This window comes from Ochotona curzoniae, unplaced genomic scaffold, assembly GCF_017591425.1.
Source record: "Ochotona curzoniae isolate NIBS_2020 unplaced genomic scaffold, NIBS_Ocur_1.0 contig_1014, whole genome shotgun sequence".
Classification (NCBI taxonomy): Eukaryota; Metazoa; Chordata; class Mammalia; order Lagomorpha; family Ochotonidae; genus Ochotona; species Ochotona curzoniae.
The window spans coordinates 17,087,048-17,105,812 of record NW_024464920.1 but is presented as its reverse complement, the minus strand read 5'-3'; the positions used below and the strand labels follow the sequence as shown (position 1 = coordinate 17,105,812).

The window sequence follows — 18,765 nt, the reverse complement described above, 5'->3', positions numbered from 1 at the left end:
TGATGCCCATACGGAATGGCAGAATGAAGGCAGAGGAGTAACCACGCTGGCCCTGGTAAGTATGTCTTTATATCACCAGTTTATGGAAAAAGGGAAACTGGGAACAGAAAAATGAAATGACTTCCTTGAGGTCACAAAGTGGCAGAGCAGAGATTCAAAGCCATGCACAATTACAGCAGGCTACTTCTTAAGTAAAGAAATAGTTTGAATGAATATAAATAAAATGTTTAAATAACTAACATTCTAATTTTAGACTATTTGAAGTGAATATTTGAGAGAATAGGGTGGGTCTATTCACAATTTTATAAAACAAAATAGATTATTGCTGTCCTTTAATGGAATTACTTATCAAGAATTGCTAAATACATATTCTGAAAGTATTAAACGGGTGACACTAGTGAATATAACCTCTGGTGGAATATCCCTATGTGAAGCAAGAATTCATTAAAGTTTCTGATGTTTCCAGAGAAATTGAGGATCTTTTTTGTTTAATGTATTAGATGTTTGTCAATAAATCATATATTTTTAAATATGCATTTTTTAAAATGACATTTCTGAGCAGACTAGCTCTGTGCAATACCCCTGTAAATGCACCATAATTAAGGAGATACACTCAAAGTCTCCTGATAAATTGCACTAAATTGTAATGGAATGCATCCTTGTATCAGATTATGAACTAGACAAATACCAGCCAGTCACTGCAGCATAAATAAGTAGATAGAAAAAAATCAAGCCACCAAGCAACCCCAATAAAATAATTGCTCCTATAAATTATCGGTTTCAATACTAATGTGAATATAATCAATTCTGCTTATGCCCATAGTAGAAGTTTGAAAGGTAAAGGCTTGAGTCAGACTCCACATGCTTGAATTCCAGCTCTGCCACTTCTTAGTTATGCAACTCTGTGTCTGTGTGTCTGTTTTTGCAAAACAGATATATCATTGGATATCATGAAGATATTCTGAGAAGATAATGAATCAATAAATATTAGCTCTCACTGCTATGCAGGTTGAGGGTTAAGATTGCCAACACGTGGTGTCAGAACTGATTCTTACCACTTAGCTGTCTTTGAACTGATTTACTGTCACAAGACAGGTTTTTTTTTATATTATAATAGATACATGTGCAATAAAATAATGTTGTGGTCTGGGACTGTGAGAACAGATATTGTGGTGAAGATCTCAGAGTAAATTTAAAAAAAACATGCTATTCTTTCATTTCAATGCTTAAATTGACGGATATAATTGTATGTATTTGCTGCATGTAACACATTGCTTTGAAGTGTATCTGCTCTGTGGTGTGACTGAATCTATTTAAGGAGCATGTGTATTACCACACGTAGTTGTCATTTTGTGTTGAGAACCTCACATTAGCCTTTTTAAAGAATTCAATATATTGCTACAGAGTTACCGTGCTGTAAAATCAGTAGATCATTTGAATCAATTCCCACTAACAGAGCCTTTATCCAAGATCTTCCAACAATCACTCCCAACACTCTAAGCCTCCATATCACCACCTTACTTTCATCTTACAACTTCATTTTTAATTTAACTTAATTACTTTAGGATACTTCAAAGGTGAGTGAGATACATGGTATTTAATACAGGTTTTGCTATGTTTCATTAATTTCTGTTATATGAAGATGTGGTTCATGAAATCATGGAGCTGTTTAACTGTTGAATCATAAGTTGATGATATTAAAATGGTACAAACAATGTAATTCTGATGACTGGTCCTTGGATCATTGGATTTGTCCTGTCAGAATGCAGTTCTTAGGAAGTGCTTGATTATAAAGGCTTGCTAGGAGCCCAGCTGCTCTCTGCTTCCTTCATAGGAACTCTTACTTTTCCATCTCCTGGTCTTAACAAACAGATGCCCAATCTGTGGGGCCACATAAGCTTTGATTTGAATGTTTGAAATCATAAACCAGAATGAACCTTTATTTTCCATAAATAGCCTGTGTCAAGTGTCTCAATGTAGTTTCAAAAATCTGACTTACACAAAGACTTTTTTCTTGAAAATTCCACTGCATTATTTGTAATTAGTCTGTTCTCACTGTGTTACCACCTGATGAAGTGGTATAGGTTATACAGATGTAGACTTGTGCTTCTCTTTGCTTATAAAATTTGTTGTACGATTGTTCCTACGTTCTCTTATGATCCTATTTGTATTGTATCATGTGTAGTGTCTTTTCTTTCCTTTTTTTGTGTATTCTCTTTTGTAATCAATCTAGTAAATGTTGTTTTTCTAGTTCTTTCAGGTGTATTATTGGAATTTTGTTTTTTTTCTTCTTTTCTGTTTCCTTTTTAAAACTATTTTTTGCTATATCACCTAAGTTTTGTATGTTATGTTTCCATTAATGTTTGTGTCAAAATATTTTTGTTTTCCTTTTAACTTTTTCTTTAATCCATTATTTGCTTAGGATTATATCAATTAGCATTCACATATTTGTAAATATTCCCAAATTCATCCTGTTGTTGATTTCTTCATAGCGTTATGATCCTTGATATAATTTAATCTAGAATATATTTTTAAATAAATCAGTAATAAAAATCAAAATTTGCAGGAGAAAGCCCTAAACATAATCCAATGAAAATTTAGATTTAGATGTTTATGTTAAGAGAGAGAAAAGGTTTGAAATTAATATTTTAATCATGACCCAAAAAGTTAGGGAAGGGAAACAAATTTAAAATAATTGACTTTTATTCATTTGAGCATCAATGAGATTCTCACTGAGGCAACGTCTCAAATAGAAAAATGAGAATTATAATAATGAAAATAGATACTTGAGGGAGCTGTGATGCAGAAAATCAACCAACATCAGAAGTCTTCCTTCATAAGCAGTATAGGTCATCCTGCTATTTCAGTGTGTCCTGACATTGAAGCCACAGACACTAGTGGGGGACCAGCATCCCATTGTCAAGACATATCCAATAGTAAAACTGATACATCCTTAGCAAAACTGATGCAAAAGAAAACAAAAAAACAATACCAATAAAAAAGAATGTTGCTAGAAATATCCTATAGAATATAAATACATAATAAGAAAGTGTCAGAAACAAAAGTAAATTGAGAAGTTTTATACTGTAGAACATAAAGGAAAATCAAGGAAATATACAAATAATTAAAGGAAGAATCACCCAGCCCAGTCATAGCTATTCATTTAAAGATTCATGAGTTTTTTTTTTTTTTAATGAGAGACAGCATCAAATCAATCATGTCCATCCTACTCCAGGATTAAGAAGATGTAGAAAATAAGATGTAAAATAAAAGTAAAATAAAAGTAAAATAAAAGGTCATTTGAATAGAGCATTGTGGTCTAGGAACCAAAGGATATTTATTTATCAAAAGATAACAGATGATTATATCCAAAGCGAGGCATTATTCATAAATCATATAAAAAGCTATCATGACTACATGGGATGGCTCGGTGGCTAAATCCTATCACACAGGTGACAGTTTGTATACCAGCTCCTCAACTTCCCTTCAGCCTCCTGCTTGTGGCTCAAAGCCTTGGGACCCCGCAACTGATGTTGGAGACTTGGAAGAAACTCCTGGCTCCTGGCTTCAGATCGGCTCAGCTCCGACCATTACAACACTTGGGAAGTGAACCAATGGACAGAAGCTGTTTCTATCTTTCCCAATGAAAATAAGTAGATCTTAAAAAAAGAAAAGGCAAGATATCATAAAGGAAAGTTACTTTATAGCCTTTAATGCTGTTCGCACATGCTTGAGCTTGTTAGAATATTATTATAACAATAGAGACACTCATGAAAAAATTAATTTCTGAAAACAGATCGGCAAGTGTTGGAGAAGAATTGAGATCAGACTTTGAGCTGTCAGCAGAAGTAATTTAAGAGTTGGAAGGTGAAGGGAATTGAGAATCCACTTGGAGTTTGTGGGCCTGCATTCTTTCTCAGCACAATGAAAGTTTAAAACTTACCTCATCAGTTTCTGCTCATTCTACATTCTTTGAGTCAAAGAAATGTGTTGACATTCATACAAAGTCTAGAACGGCAGCTCTGGGCTGGTGTTTTCAGCCTATGCTTGTGTGTGGCTCCACCTAGAGTACAAAGTGGGAAATGTTCTCCTGGCCACCACTTTGACTTCCCTAGGGATGAAACGTCATTTGCCCTTAATTTTTCTTCATACACATTGTGATCTTCCACACTGGTTAAGGATTCAATGCAAGTGGAGCCCATTTAGGTTCTCTAGATTCCCTTTATTAACAAGAAAGATTTTGAGGAAAGGGGTTTGTGCATTTGTTTAAGATATGGACCACACCTAAGTGTGAAAACGGAGACAAACATGGTTGAACAGAAGCACTGGAAACAAATTCAAAATCGTATTTAATTTTTTTTTAAAGTAAATGCCCTTTTAGATTAAAGTCTTAGCTTCTCTTATTTGGCATGCTGTTTTCAACAGCATGTTAATGCAAGATTTTCTTGTTGCTTAGATCTGGTACTAACGTAATGAAGATTAGTTGTTGCTTTGGAATGAAACTGTTCAGTCCCATCCACACTCTATTTAATAAGACTTATCCTTACTTAAACCCTCTGTAGCTCTGTTCTATTTTTTTTAAACCTACACAATGAGAATAATATCATCCTCTGAACTCTGAATCACACTCTGCTATGTTTCATGAAATTAAATTAACCTGGCATCAGGCCTGTCAAAGCACAGGTTTTCAATAAGTGAATTTTATATTTAAGTTTTGGATTGCTATTAGAGCTTTGTTGTTTGTTATAGCAGCTGTTTCTAGGCTCAGTTTGCCTGCCTGTTCCTTTTCACTCTATTCTTTGGCCTCTGCCAGTTTACTGGGGCCTACTGTCTAGGCACAAATTTGACATGCAAACTGCAGGTACGTCTCCCCACCCTGTTTGGGGAATTGCAGGTGTCTCAGGACTAGTTTTAGACTTTTGTAGCATGAGGGACAGGGAGAAAGGATAAGCAACATTTCTTTAAACGAAGTAGGTTATTACACTCATTTGTAGAACTAGAAAACGTCATTGAAGGATAGCTTTGGGGTTTTTTTTTTTTTTTGCTCATGATTTTATTTTGGTCTTACTTTAAAGAAAAAGGAAGATTTATTAGGACAGTTTCTGAGCATCACACACAGTGGGTAGTGACTCTGTATTTTAGTATTTTCTTAGGTATCAAAAAGGAGATTATAAGCACCGTATGGGACCTCAATAGTAGAATATGGTAGCTGACTAACATGTGGGTTTCAATAAAGCATATATTACAATCAGAGTTAGAACTGCAGAACATACTGTCATTACACAAGTCTACCATCAATGGCTCTAAGTTAATTTCCCATAAGAAGGCAAGAGAAGAGATAGGAAGAGCCAAATGGAAATGAGCTGGAAATCTGTAGACCACGGGCAAAGCACAATTAGATACAGATTTTGATTGACATTTACACAAATCTTCAAAGACTCGGTTCTAAGCATTTTCTATATAAGGGCATGTGGCTGTGACTCTGTACAAGTTTATCCTTATCTCCATGTCTAGAAAATGGACTTTAATTGAACAGGAAGATCAATTGGGTTTACAAAGAGTTTAACATCATTATTTGTTCAGATGAATCAAAGTTACAGCTCCAAACTAGAGACTCGTTTAGATAAATGACGTAAACCCACATATGTCCCAACTACTCATCTCCTGTGTACACATGATGCCAGCCATGTGAATTTTGAAAGCTGATTTTGCTGATTGTGGTGGAGCTGCCTGACTCTCCAGTCAGGTTGAGAAATGTTGAGATGGTTGAAAAAACTGACTATCGCAAAGATTCACATTGAGTGTCAAGATTAATGATAATGAAGAGGTTATGGGGGGTGGCTGAAAGGAATATTAAACATGGAAACAGGTAACAAACTTAAAATAGTATTCCAGTTTAATTCAGTAAGAACATTGTGAGTACTCAGTGGTTGTAAGTATAGGGAGAACGAGCACAATAATGAATAGCAGTGCTATTTTTAAGCAGTTTACAGTTTACCATGAACTGTACAAATCGCTGATGAACAGTTAATAGAAACTGACAAGGGCACAGAGACGAGATCACACTCAGAATGCAAACTTGGAAACATTTATGTTTGACCAGTCTATAACACTCAGTCTTCTAAAAATGACACAGAGAAAGACAGAAATCCAGATGCGTGTTGGGACACGGAGGTCCTCTCGTGGTGTTTTGGTACAGGTCCAGCCTATGGAAGACAATAACGCCAATTTAAGTGTTTGAGTATTGGCCACCCATGTGGGAGACCCAGGCTGACTTCTTGGTTTGCAGTTTGTTCTAGTGCAGTCCTATAACTGCTGTAGACACCTGGAGAGTGAGCCAGCCTGTGGGAGCTGCCTCTCTACCTTACTCTTGCCACCATATCCTGTGTGTTTGTGATTTTGTATATGGGAGTTACCTTGGTGTCGTTTTATGTCTCTTTGCTCTCAAAAAAATAAAATTTAAAATGAGAAATTGAAGAGTACAAGAACGGATGGTCAAAGGAAGGTGGAGGGCAGATTTTAGCTGGCGGAAACACCCAAGACTATTCCAGGACAGGGATGTTGGCAGGTCCAAGAAGACCCCATAGGTATAGCAAGGAAGATGTCCTATGTAAACATAGGTACGATACTAATATAATATATATAGTAATAAAGCAATGGTGTTCATCAGGCCGTTGTAGAGTGTGGCCATCTCCAACTTGAGATTATAAACCACTCTGACAGTTGCCATCTTTGTGAGCTATTTTCTATTAAAGACTAAGTTAGGTCACTGCAGAAGCTCAGAAGTCCTGTATTGTGGAGATGTTACAATCCCAACAAGTAACATCCACTTCACATTTGTGAGTTTTACCTGGAAGGTCAGCACAGCATGAAAGAAGGCAGTTTGGATTGACTGTCAGTCAACCTTCAGAAGTTGGTATTTGTTGGAAGTAGCTCAGATAAAAATGCTTGAAAGAAAGAAAAGTACACTCATCTCATAAATGTACCTAAAGAGTGGCATTTCTTCAGCAACACTTTAGTCATTAAGTAGCATACCATTTAACTTCATGACACTGTACATTTTAATTTTTCTTCCTTTTGTTGATTTTGTTTTTTGGCTTTTCATTATAAGGGGCTGTAGAGTAATTGTGCAATGGAGACTATTATATCCAGATGTGAGGATGCAATATAGTATGCATCTCTACTTCCAGATCAAAGATGGACTCCCAATGAAATTGTTTTATATATATATATATATATATATATATATATATATATATATATACTTGGCAATAGAATGCTTGACTCTCTGCTATTGTCCATTACCACAATGATGGACTTAGGACAGCTCTTGAAGAACTTTACTGTTCTAATAGCTTAGGGAAGATCAGTGTGTTACTAAATAATAGCAATAACAATGGAAATTTTAAAGAACATATAGGTACATCCTAGGATAGTTTTCAAATGTAAACACATACATTCAACCATTGTTCCTGGAGCAAATTCTTAGATTTTTCTATAGTTCCAAGGCAGCAGCACAAAAAAGGAAAGGATTCCAACCTTTAAAGGGATCAAATAAGACTAATTTACAGAATATTCTTACTGGGAAAAAAATCACACTTCTTTCCTTCCCTAATCAAAACTGTGCATAGCTTGTGTTTATTTTTGTACCATTTGACACTGGTTAACACAGTATTTCCCCTAGCTCACATTCATCAGGCTGTATCTAAAACAATTTGCACATTAACGTCTAATAATCATGTGATGCAGTATAATTAAGATGAATTTTCTTTATTTCTCCCACTTCCATTTCTTCTAGTTAATTAGCAACAAATGCTGTCAACGTTTCCAGGAATTTCACATCTTGGAGTTAATTGTAGATAATAGGATCCACTATTCATTCCGGGGGTTTTCCGCTCAAGAGCAAGAGATGTTATTTAAATGTCATGCAAAAGTATATGACTTTTTTCTTCATTGAAGTGTCTTTTAAAAAGTTTTATCACAAAGTAGCTTTGGAAATGAGAAAGATCACTTCGATTTGTCACCTTAACAACTGAACTTTTTTATACTGCCATTGCGCCCCCTGGTGGTAGCAAAGCAAACCATCTATAATTGAATATATTTCATGTTTTTCCTACTTTCCCTTCATAGAAAAGTTCCTCCATGTGAGTAGTGTTCAGTATTGCGCTATATGTAAGTCCACAAAACAAACTGAAGGACATGAAATAATCTGTTTTATTCAATTCTAGAAAATTACATAAATGATTCCTTAATTTTAAAATGATTATTGTTTGAAATTACTTCGTTGTCTTAAATTTGCAATAAAAGAATTAAAGCTCATAAACATATAATGTAAAATGTAAATCAATTTTATATAAAGATAAATGAAATGTTTTAATTGTAGCTACTTGATTATTAAAAATGAACAAAGTCTCAAGCTGTTTTATCCTTAAGCAGTAACACTGTTAGTAGTACTGCTTTTGAGATTACTCCAAGTGTCCTGAAGTAACGAACTTCATTTTTCAAAAGGCATTTTGAGCAATTTTCTTTTGAGAACACAAAGAATGAGTGTAACTGGATTATGATACTGGATGAAGCCTTTGCTTTAGAAAAATAATCTGGGTGGATGGTGGCTCTCTGAGTTTGTTTTTGTTACAAAAGTTCTTTCTCATTTTTTTTATGGCAAAAAAAGAGAATCGTAACAGGAAAGATAGTTGATGCAGTTGTGAACAGATTGAGAAGGAAATTTTGTGAAGAATGGGGTATCATATAAGGGTGAATCCAGAAAGAGCAAAGCCATATGGACAGAAAAACAAAAAGCCAATGATAAAATGCAGTGTTAGCCTGCTAGCATGTCAGCAATGTATAACTTAAAGTTATACACAAAATTTTTTTTTCTAGGGTGTTCAACTGAAAGTCAGCACACATATTTTAATTATCTCAGTTGCTTATAACAAACTCTTTAATGTGTCAAGAAAATATCCTATTGTTTGGAATTCTCTGCGCTATAACTGATTCACCTTTTATCTTCAGCTGCATTGTTTTATCTAAAATATGCATTAGTTCTGAAGCCAATAAAGATTGCTTGGACGGTTGAGTTACTAGAAAAATTATCCTAAGTCTTTAAGAAGTTGCAAGCCAACAGGATCAGTAATGTACTGCACTCATCCTCAAGACTTTACCTAAGTGTTAGAAATAACAGGTCTCATGTTTCTGAAAATCAGAATGACAACCTCTTGGAGTAGAGAAATAAGAGGAAACAGGGAATGAATGGCACTGGGGGTTCTTTGGCAGCATATAGTATATGACAGTGCTTCTGTATGAGTTGTTCTGTGCGTCAGAAATCTTCAGTCGCAGCAGCAATTAGGGAAGATCGTCACATTCTTTCAAGCTTTGAAAGTGGGGGAGGTGAGTGGGGACAAAGGAAAAGAGGAAATGGGAAGAGGGGGCAGGGGTAAGGATGATGGCAGGGCACATCCTGAAAAGATAATCCCTGTACAATCATGACATCATCCTGCTTATGTGTATATAGGAGGGATGGTCAGAGCATCTCTCAGAGTTCACTCACTTTCAAAGCCAGCTGAAGGCAAGAGGCTGTGAAAAGGAGAGAGCCTTCTTCACTGTGTGCCTGACTTCTATGGACTTGGCTTGCTAGCAGGCTGAAAGCGATGATGGCAGCAATGAAAATCCAGCTGGTATGCATGATGCTTCTGGCTTTTAGCTCCTGGGGTCTGTGCTCAGGTAAGTCCAGCTGCGCCTCACAGCTCCTTGAAATGATTTCTTCTTCCTCTCTGAGATGCGCTGCTACTTACATGACTATCCAGGGAGGAGAATCTCCCCCTTATTCAGAGGATGCTTTTAGTGTTAGAAACTGTGAGTGTTTTGTCTTGTTCTGTCTTTACCATTACAAACACTGAGTTTTTATTTCCCTTTTTAAAATTGCAAAGCAGTGAGTGTATTTCAAGGAAAGAATGCTTGCTCCCCTTGGCAGTGCAATCACTAAAAGAAATGCAGGTGCATACACACACACACACACACACACACACACAACTTTAACTTAGAATGGTCAGTATCTAACAAGTACAGAGGCAGTGGCTGTCATCATTAAAATTCATTCTGTTCACAGTATTCTACTCTCATTCTCAACCATTCCCTGGGAAGGCAGTGGTTTCTGCTCTTCTTGTCCCCACATAATTTTGTTTGACTTTATGTATGTTGATACAAGATGTAATTGGAAAATTAGTAGCCTTATATAAATGGAAATGATTAAGCCTTCTTGTGTTTTCTGAGATAATTAATGAGTCTCTAAGTATTGCTAGATATCTATGTATAAGTCATTTTGAAAATAAGATTTCAACACCAAGGGGTAATATGAAATATGATGATCCAATATACTTCATTAATCCATGAAAAACAATTGAATGATCACAGCTAAGTGAAAAATATCTTAGAAGCTAAACAGTCATTTAACTTGCTGTATGCTTTTATAGTACATGAATATGACCATTAAATATTCAAACCCATGCTTTTAAAAAATATTATGCAAGTGAAATCTAGCCAAAGACATATACAATGTGTGGAAACCTGTTTATTTGTATAATGATTAGAAAGGAATTTTAATTTGCAAATCTTTTACAAAAATAACTTTTTAGTATTATGATTTTACTTATTGTGGGGATTTTGGTGTACATTGTCCATTAATGACAGATGAAATCCATCATTTGTTTTGAAGAGCAAATTGCATCTCTAGCAAATAAAGAAAACGTATCGGGTGTGACATGAATCTGACATGAATCTAAAATCTGTAAATTACAATGTAGTTACTTTATGACTTTATAGTAAACATGTGGTTTTGATTTTATTCAGATTCTGAAGAGGAAATGAAAGCATTAGAAGCAGATTTATTGACCAATATGCAAACATCAAAGGTAACTCTTCTTTTTCTCTAACCTCGGGTTGAAGAACAGTTGAACTTTAATTATAAATATGGTGTCCTTTCCTTATGGTAAAGGATTTGTCATCAAGACTGAGGAATTCCTTGGGAGTCACTTGCTTTATGAGATGACTTTTTGAAATTCTGAGAAATTAAGGGTATTGATATGATGGGAGAAAAAGTGTAGTGACTCTCTTTAATGAAGTAGATACATATACTTTATATAGACAAAAATGTATTTAAAGAAATGTGTTTCCATTCCTGTTACGTTGTGTATGTTTGAAGTTACATTGGCTTAAGTTAAATACCATGCTGAGAGTATAGGTAGAGTGATATATTAATTTTTTTTTCTAATGCATCCAGTTGGGTCTATGTCTCTAAAGCAGATAAGGAAAAACTTAATTTTCTTTGTTGCAATAATTAACATAAGTGAGATGTAGACTGATAAGTAGTTTTTGTGAAGTGCAGTTATTCCAAGCTTTCCTGTGGTCAACTGAGTGTCCTCAGTACTACAGAGTCCAGTAAATGTTTTTGAACTAACAAGTGGAATTTAGAACTAATTATTAAATATCACATTTTGCATTTAAAAACATCAAACACTGTACCACAAACAATTTGTCATTTTTAATTTAGAGAATTCCTGGACTAGTCATACCATTTGCTACGCTCATATGAGTGTAGTGTACTATAATCAGTGATGTTGGTTATTTAGCTTGGGTTATATTTTTAAAATTAGTTCTTTTTAGCATTAGCTAAAAAGACAGCCTTGGTCAAGAATTCTGTCTCTTGGACACTTTGCAGCCATAATGGAATCTCGTGATATTGAATAATAGTGTTGCACGAAATAGTCGCCATTTTAATCAATAAAAGAGAACAAGATTATTGGTCCAGCTTCCTCATTTACAAAACCAATGTTTAGTACTAGTGACAGATGCTCCATGAACAATTTCTATTAGTGTGAGAATATTGAATACTGCATCTGGCATCCATGAATAGCTGAATGTGAAAAGCATAGAGGATACCTAAATTCAGGAAAACAATAGATTTATTTCAAACTCATTTTCGATTTTACTTAACAGGGATTTTTTTTTTTTAAATAAATGAGTGTAGAGCCAGTGTTTTCAGGAGTAAATTTTGGAGACCATAAAATAGGTTATCTGTAAAGGGTTTTTCAAAGGAAAATTGTTAGTATTTTATTAATTATCAGATTAAAACTTGCTGGTACAAAATGGAGCATGGTGCCTTACATATACTTCAATAACAGAAGAGTTCAAACTGATAAGATAATCATAGTCAGAGGTGTAGTGAAAGGATTCCTGAACCAACTGACAATATTATAGTAAATATTTTTATAATCACAGGTTCACATGAGCTTATGATAAAATACTACTCAAAAATTATGCAGATTACATACAGTTTATATATATGCAGATATACAGTATATATATACAGATTGCATTATATATATATATATATTCCACACGACCTTTCTTTCTTTTCTAATGGTATATTTATTTGAAATTTAGAAATAGAAAAAAAGGGAAAGTGTGGAAGAGAGAAAGGGAGAGAGAGAGGATGAGTGCCCCTCCATCTGCTAGCTCATTCGCCAAATGGCTGCAGTTTCCAGCGCTACGCCAGGCTACACCCAGGAGCCAAAGGTTTTTTCCAAGTGGCTGGCAAGACCCAAGCACTTAAGCTATCTTCTGTTGCTTTTCCTTGGCCATTCAAAAGGGAGGGAGTTCAGAAGTGGATCAGCCAGAACAAACCTGTCCCCATAAGGGATTTCAGAGTGGTGGCTTGTATCCATCATACCACAATGCTGGCCCCCCAAAACAGCGTTCAAGAAGCCTGACCAATACACTGAGCAACAGATACTTGGCAGGATAGTGCTTTGTTCCACGTGTCCTCATTACACCTGAGTGTCCTGTATTTTGTAAGTCTTCTAATCTGAGGGCAACCAGGCTAAAATCATTCCACATATTTCTCTTACATTTGTGTTTCTGATGAGTGATTACATGAATTTTTTGCTTCTGTTTTAAAGCCTTTTCCTTTTTCTAAAATTGAATTTTTAATACTTGTGTTAAATATACTAACATGTCATGTCAATGTTTTCTTACTTTTGATTTTAGCTCAGGATGTTGTGTGTTTCCATAGATATGGGTGATTTTTGTAAAGATAATTAAAAATTATCTTTGTCTTGCTAGGTTCTGTTTTATAAGTATCTGCTTAACTGGTATCATGCCAAGCAGTTGTGTTAATTCATATTTAGCCTCATTGGATATTGCTTGAATATAACACATTTAAAAAGTTTATGACTGTGGGCTGGCGTTATGTCATACCATACTAATCCTTTATTGTAACACCAGCTCAAGTCCTATTTTTGATCCAGCCTCTTCGTAATGTGGCTGGGAAGATAAAAGAAAATGACACAAGTACACATGCCATCCATGGGTCTACCCATAGCCTCTACCCACCTGTGTAGTTACTGGCTCCAGGTTTTAGACTTACAAAGCCTTGACTTTGCAGGTGTCCAAAGAACGAATCAACAGGTGAAAACTCTCTTTGTCTTTCCTGTTTTTTTTGTTTTTTTTTTGCCACTCTGACTTTGAACAAATAAATAGTCATTAAAATGTCATAGCTATATCGAAATGCAGACTGCTCCAAAGTCTTTGGTTTTTTTCTTTTTCTTTTTATACCCAAAATATTTTAAATGAAACTTTTGCTATATGCTATACATACGTGTGCACTTGGGACAATTTTTGAACACTTTGTTCTCTTCCTTTGGGTTTTGTGCTTATAGCTGCACTATTAACTCACGTCTTTGATTACTGCAGCTTTAAAATGCACTTTCACACTTGATAGAATAAGATTTTCCTTATTAATTTTTTGTTTTCTATATCTCCTTGGCTTTTCTCCCTCCCTCAATCTCTTAATAATTATTCTGCCAAATCCTTTTCTGCAACTTTCAGTGTCCCCATGTTTTTCAAATTAAGACATTAATTTGCAATTACATTGTTTTTTGAAGAGCAAATCAGAAAAAAAATACAGGTTGATATTATAATTAGGTGTGTCCATTATGCCTTTGTGGTCATTAAAATCTTACTTTCACATCTCCCTTGGGGGAAATGATGTTTTTATTCCTTTGAGTACTTTGAATTTTTTGTTCATTTAATTGTTTCAAAGCTTGGCTTTCCTACTCCATGCGTTCTGTTAATTATTTCTGATATGCAAGCACATTGATGATCATGGCAAATATAATCTCAAAGTATTATTAAGAAAAGAAAAGAACTCCACAAAATATTATAATTTTCAACTAAGTAAGTTGGTCAGCTCTAATGCTTCCCTGACTGGCATTAACTTGTGGAATATGCTAACATCTTCACACTGTTGTAATTATCCAAATATATTCATATCATTATAATCCTGTATGTGAGACACTGAGCTGAAATACATACAAAAAAGAGAAAATTGTGTTTCTTGAAATTTTTTGATCTCTAATATACATTCAGTTATATTTCTATATTTGTCCTGATTATCATTCCTGCTGTCTCATTTTCATAATTTATTTTGTGTGTGCATTTTATGTTCAATTAAACAAAGATTGCTATTTATTTGACTCTGTGACACAGTTATTGTATTAGCAACATTGTGTTTATTAACCTAGAGTACAATGAAACTCAAAAATGCAATGAATTCACAGACCAGAAATGCATTCATGTAATACAAGTTATTTCAAGTAGTTGTTTTTTTTTCTTCTATATTTCAGATCACTAAAGCAATTGTTCCCTCTTGGAAAATGACCCTGCTCAATGTTTGCAGTTTTGTAAACAGCCTGAACAGTCAAGCTGAAGAAATAGGAGAGAATCGTGAAGAAGAGCTTGTTACAAGAAGGAAATTTCCTACCTCTTTAGACGGTTTTAGCTTGGAAGCCATGCTGACAATATACCAACTGCAAAAAATCTGTCACAGCCGAGCCTTTCAACACTGGGAGGTAAAATAAAAAATTGAGTTTGAATATAATCTCATCTAAACTAGTTATCTCTCATTTGTATTGATTTTTTTTTATCCTGGTCATATCATAACAGGAAAAATTACAAATATTTAAGAAGAATAAACCATGTGTTGAGGTCAACATTCTTTCAGATCTTCAAAGTACCCTTTAAATATTTGGGGCTTAGAAAAATATTTTTCCTTAAATCTTAAAAGGGGAATATATTTTAAGGCAGATTTGATCCATATGTTCTGTTGTGCTTAAATGGATGACATGTTTAGGCAATCTTTGCTGTTGGTAGTGTTTGTGACATGTCTAAGAAATTTAAGAACCTCAAAACTCTTGTGTATACTTATTTATAAATAAATGCAAGATGCAAAGGGTTCCAAATAAAACCAGAATAAAACACAAAAACTGCATTCAAATATATTCTCATGTATATATATATATATATACACATATATATTTATTTATATAGAATATATATGATGGGGAGATATATTCGTCTTACTCCAGTTTTACTTTTAATTTGGAACATACTATATTTGAATACAATAGGCAAATAAGATCATTTTGAAATTTGTATTCATGCATAAATGATATTTATTTCTATCATTTCATTTTTAGCCAGCACTTCCTTAGCTTAAGCTTATTTATAAAGAAACACAAAAAAACTATTTACATGTGCTTTCAGTCCTGTTTTTAAATGTTTGTGAATTTTAAATAATCTTAGCAATTATACCAGGTCCACTAAGGCTAAGACAGCTAAATTTCATAATACAGAACTATAATGGAAAACCAGATGAATAGTTATATTAAATGTTGTGCTGGTACTCTCAACATTTTGTTGACAATATTTTCGTGTTTGGAAAATTTTTAAAGTTTTTGGTTGCTGATATGTGATATCCAGGACCAGTCACTAAAACCAGGTTACTTGAAAACAGTTAATTGTTGTTTCATGAATTTACATAGTTTAAGTGTACAGCATTGATCTATTAGTAAACACAATGATAGATTAAATAGAACATTCTACTCTTACCTGAAAAATAGCTTGTAAAGATAAAAAATAATTTTCTTCAAAAGATAAAGTTCATGTTCACTAGTAGCAGAATATGAATGACTTAATCAAGGAGATTCAGAATCGACGATTTTTTCATGTATATTGGGAAGTGTTCAAATTGATCACATTCTGGAGTGAACATACATATATGTTGTTCAAGACAGGAAATTATATCACGAGAGTAAATTACTAGACTGAAAGAGAGTTTTTTGTTTTATTTTGTTTTGTTTTTTGTGAGAAGCGACAAATTTCTCAAGCTGTATTATTCTAGCTTTCAACATAACTGGCTACAAACATCTGACAATTTCAATAGTTCTCATCTTTATACACACAAGTTTGTGTTTCGTTCTCCAAATACTGCTTCTGGCATCATCCTCTTCTCTCCAAGAGGAGACATAATGAAGCATGACATTGCTAAAGGTAGGCTTTTAAAGGGCTGACTTTAAAACGGCAAAATATTTGCCCAGTTTAGTAGTTTAATAATTACTAAAAATAACAATTTTGCAAAACACTGCAATGGGCATCTCACTATGCACTACTGTAAAAGTTAAGCTAGTGCATTAAAAAAATAAGAAAAAAAGTTAAAACTAGAAAAAAAAAGGACAAATACTTTAACAAGCACACAATAAATTTTTCCAAAAGGGGAAGGGGTTTTTTTTTTGTTTGTTTAGAATAACCTCAAAGGGAAATTTGCTTAATGATTTTATATTCTGGGTTTACACCGACGCTGAGGATCTAAGGGTGACTTTCCTGCTGGTATAAAGGACTAGTTCCTAACTAACATAAAGATACCCTGTGGAAAAGAGGAAATGCAAGCAAAACTCCTAGTGTTTATTCTAAATGGTAAACAAAAAGATGTTTTCCAGATGAAAAGTCAAAAAGGCCGGTTTTAATTTTGCTTGTTGTGCCATTCATCCTTTAATTTCAATTCCAGCTAAATGGCTTAATCTTAAAATATTGTTTAGGCCAATAAAACTTATAAAAAGTACAAATCTTGTAGGGAAGTCTTAATTATGGGCTATTAAAAAAAAAAGACCCTCAACACATGTAAGCAGACAAGTCAAGTGTACATAAGATTAGAACTTTTGTTATTCTAAATGTTATTGAGTGATTTAAAAATAAAACAATAATATTATTCTGAGCATAGTACAAGTAATTACAGACTATGCACAGAGAAACTAAGGATTAAGAAAATAGGGTGTCTGACAGTAGCTGTTTTTCCCTCTCTGAAATTGAATAGCTGTGGGCTGAAATAAAATACTTGGTGTCACGATTTTATGCGCAAGCGTTATAATTTAAATGCCAGTATTAATTGTAGTGACCCCAAGGGTTAGATGACAACCACAATTCAAAGAGATCTTAACAGTTTAAACATAGACTCTGTATAGGTTGATTTCTGCAACAAATGAGTAGTTAGGCAGAAAAGTCCCATTATTTTTGCAGCCAAACTTGCTTTGTTGAATTCAAAACTGCATTTGTTGTAAATCTATGTATCTGTAGATACATATGTATATCTATATGTGGATAGATATATACACAAATTCATATGAAAATATCTACATGTATTTATACATACACACATACATATCTCTTACCATTTTGTCTCTTTACACAACAAATTCAGCCTGAAAAATACTCAGATGTCCTTACGGTGTGTTCTTTCAACTGGAGAGATTAGTGTGAGGTCTTAAAATATGTGTAAGTTTTTGAAAAGAACTAGCTCATTGAACCAGGAAGAATCCTGAACGGAGATCCAGATGCACCTTGTTCTGGTGCTATCACAGATATCAAGTTCTTTGCCAAATTTGATAACTGTCTCTCTTCAGCAAAACAGCTTCTTTGAGCTTCATGTATCCTATCCATATATGCCTTGCCATCTAAACAGGAAATGTGATGCAAAACAGAAAAAAAAATGCCCTAAATAAAAATTTCATACACGTAACTTGTATTTATGTTCTCTATCTTATAGCTAATTCAGGAAGATATTCTTGATAATGGAAATGACAAAAATGAAAAGGAAGAAGTCATAAAGAGGAAAATTCCTTATATTCTGAAGCGACAGCTGTATGACAATAAACCCAGAAGACCCTATATCCTGAAGAGAGCTTCTTACTACTACTGAAAAGCACAGTTATGTCACTTAAGTGTGATTGTGATTTATCATTCTTAAATATCAAATTATGTTTGTGTGACATTGTGACAGAATACAGTCATTTGTCTCTTCTATGATTTTTTTGGATGTGACTTTTCTGTATTAATATAAATTGAACTAAATGTTTTCAAATAAATGTGAATCTTGAGCATGACGCTTTGTCTATAATTGGAGTAGCTGTTAGTTGAATCATATATAGAATGCTTTGAGATTTTGCAAAACACATTATAAATTGCTCAAACAGTCAAACTGTTTGACATTTTACATCAAGTTATAAAAGATATAACAAAATGCTACAGCAGAGTCTAGCCCACATGTCATCAACCAAAAACAAAGAAACAGTACCTCTTGTCGGTATCTGATTGAATGTTTTATTGGATTGGTAGAAATACTCTTTTCAAAACTTACCCATGCGTCTGTCAGATACAAAAATGTAGTTGTCATGAGACAGAACCATCTGAAGGAATTATTGTACTACTATGAGTTATGTTTATCTCAAACATGAATTTTAGTTGAAATTGTTAAGTGAATTTGATAGCCAATAAAAAGACAATAAGCCGTTAGAATCCTCAATTTTTTTGAAGATTTGCTTTCATTGGAAGAGATATTTTTTAGACCTTTTCACATTGAGCCCATAAATGAAAGCTTTA

The 18,765-nt window shown here is 34.0% G+C and overlaps 1 protein-coding gene across 1 annotated transcript; it reads left to right on the top strand.

Annotated features, from left to right (window-relative positions):
- Positions 1 to 9,536: 9,536 nt before the first annotated feature.
- On the top strand, positions 9,537 to 18,269 carry NTS (neurotensin). The gene is made up of 4 exons (XM_040989708.1): positions 9,537 to 9,720; positions 10,846 to 10,907; positions 14,679 to 14,903; positions 17,933 to 18,269. Exons 1-4 carry the CDS (start codon positions 9,648 to 9,650, stop codon positions 18,083 to 18,085), a joined length of 513 nt encoding a protein of 170 aa, XP_040845642.1. The 5' UTR covers positions 9,537 to 9,647; the 3' UTR covers positions 18,086 to 18,269.
- Positions 18,270 to 18,765: the final 496 nt, after the last annotated feature.

What these genes read in the sequence shown, in the direction of transcription:
- NTS (XM_040989708.1), top strand. Translation starts at nt 9,648, where the DNA reads ATGATGGCAGCAATGAAAATCCAGCTGGTATGCATGATGCTTCTGGCT. An exon ending in CTCCTGGGGTCTGTGCTCAG is followed by an intron (nt 9,721 to 10,845) that starts GTAAGTCCAGCT and finishes GATTTTATTCAG; the next exon opens with ATTCTGAAGAGGAAATGAAA. An exon ending in GAGCCTTTCAACACTGGGAG is followed by an intron (nt 14,904 to 17,932) that starts GTAAAATAAAAA and finishes TCTATCTTATAG; the next exon opens with CTAATTCAGGAAGATATTCT.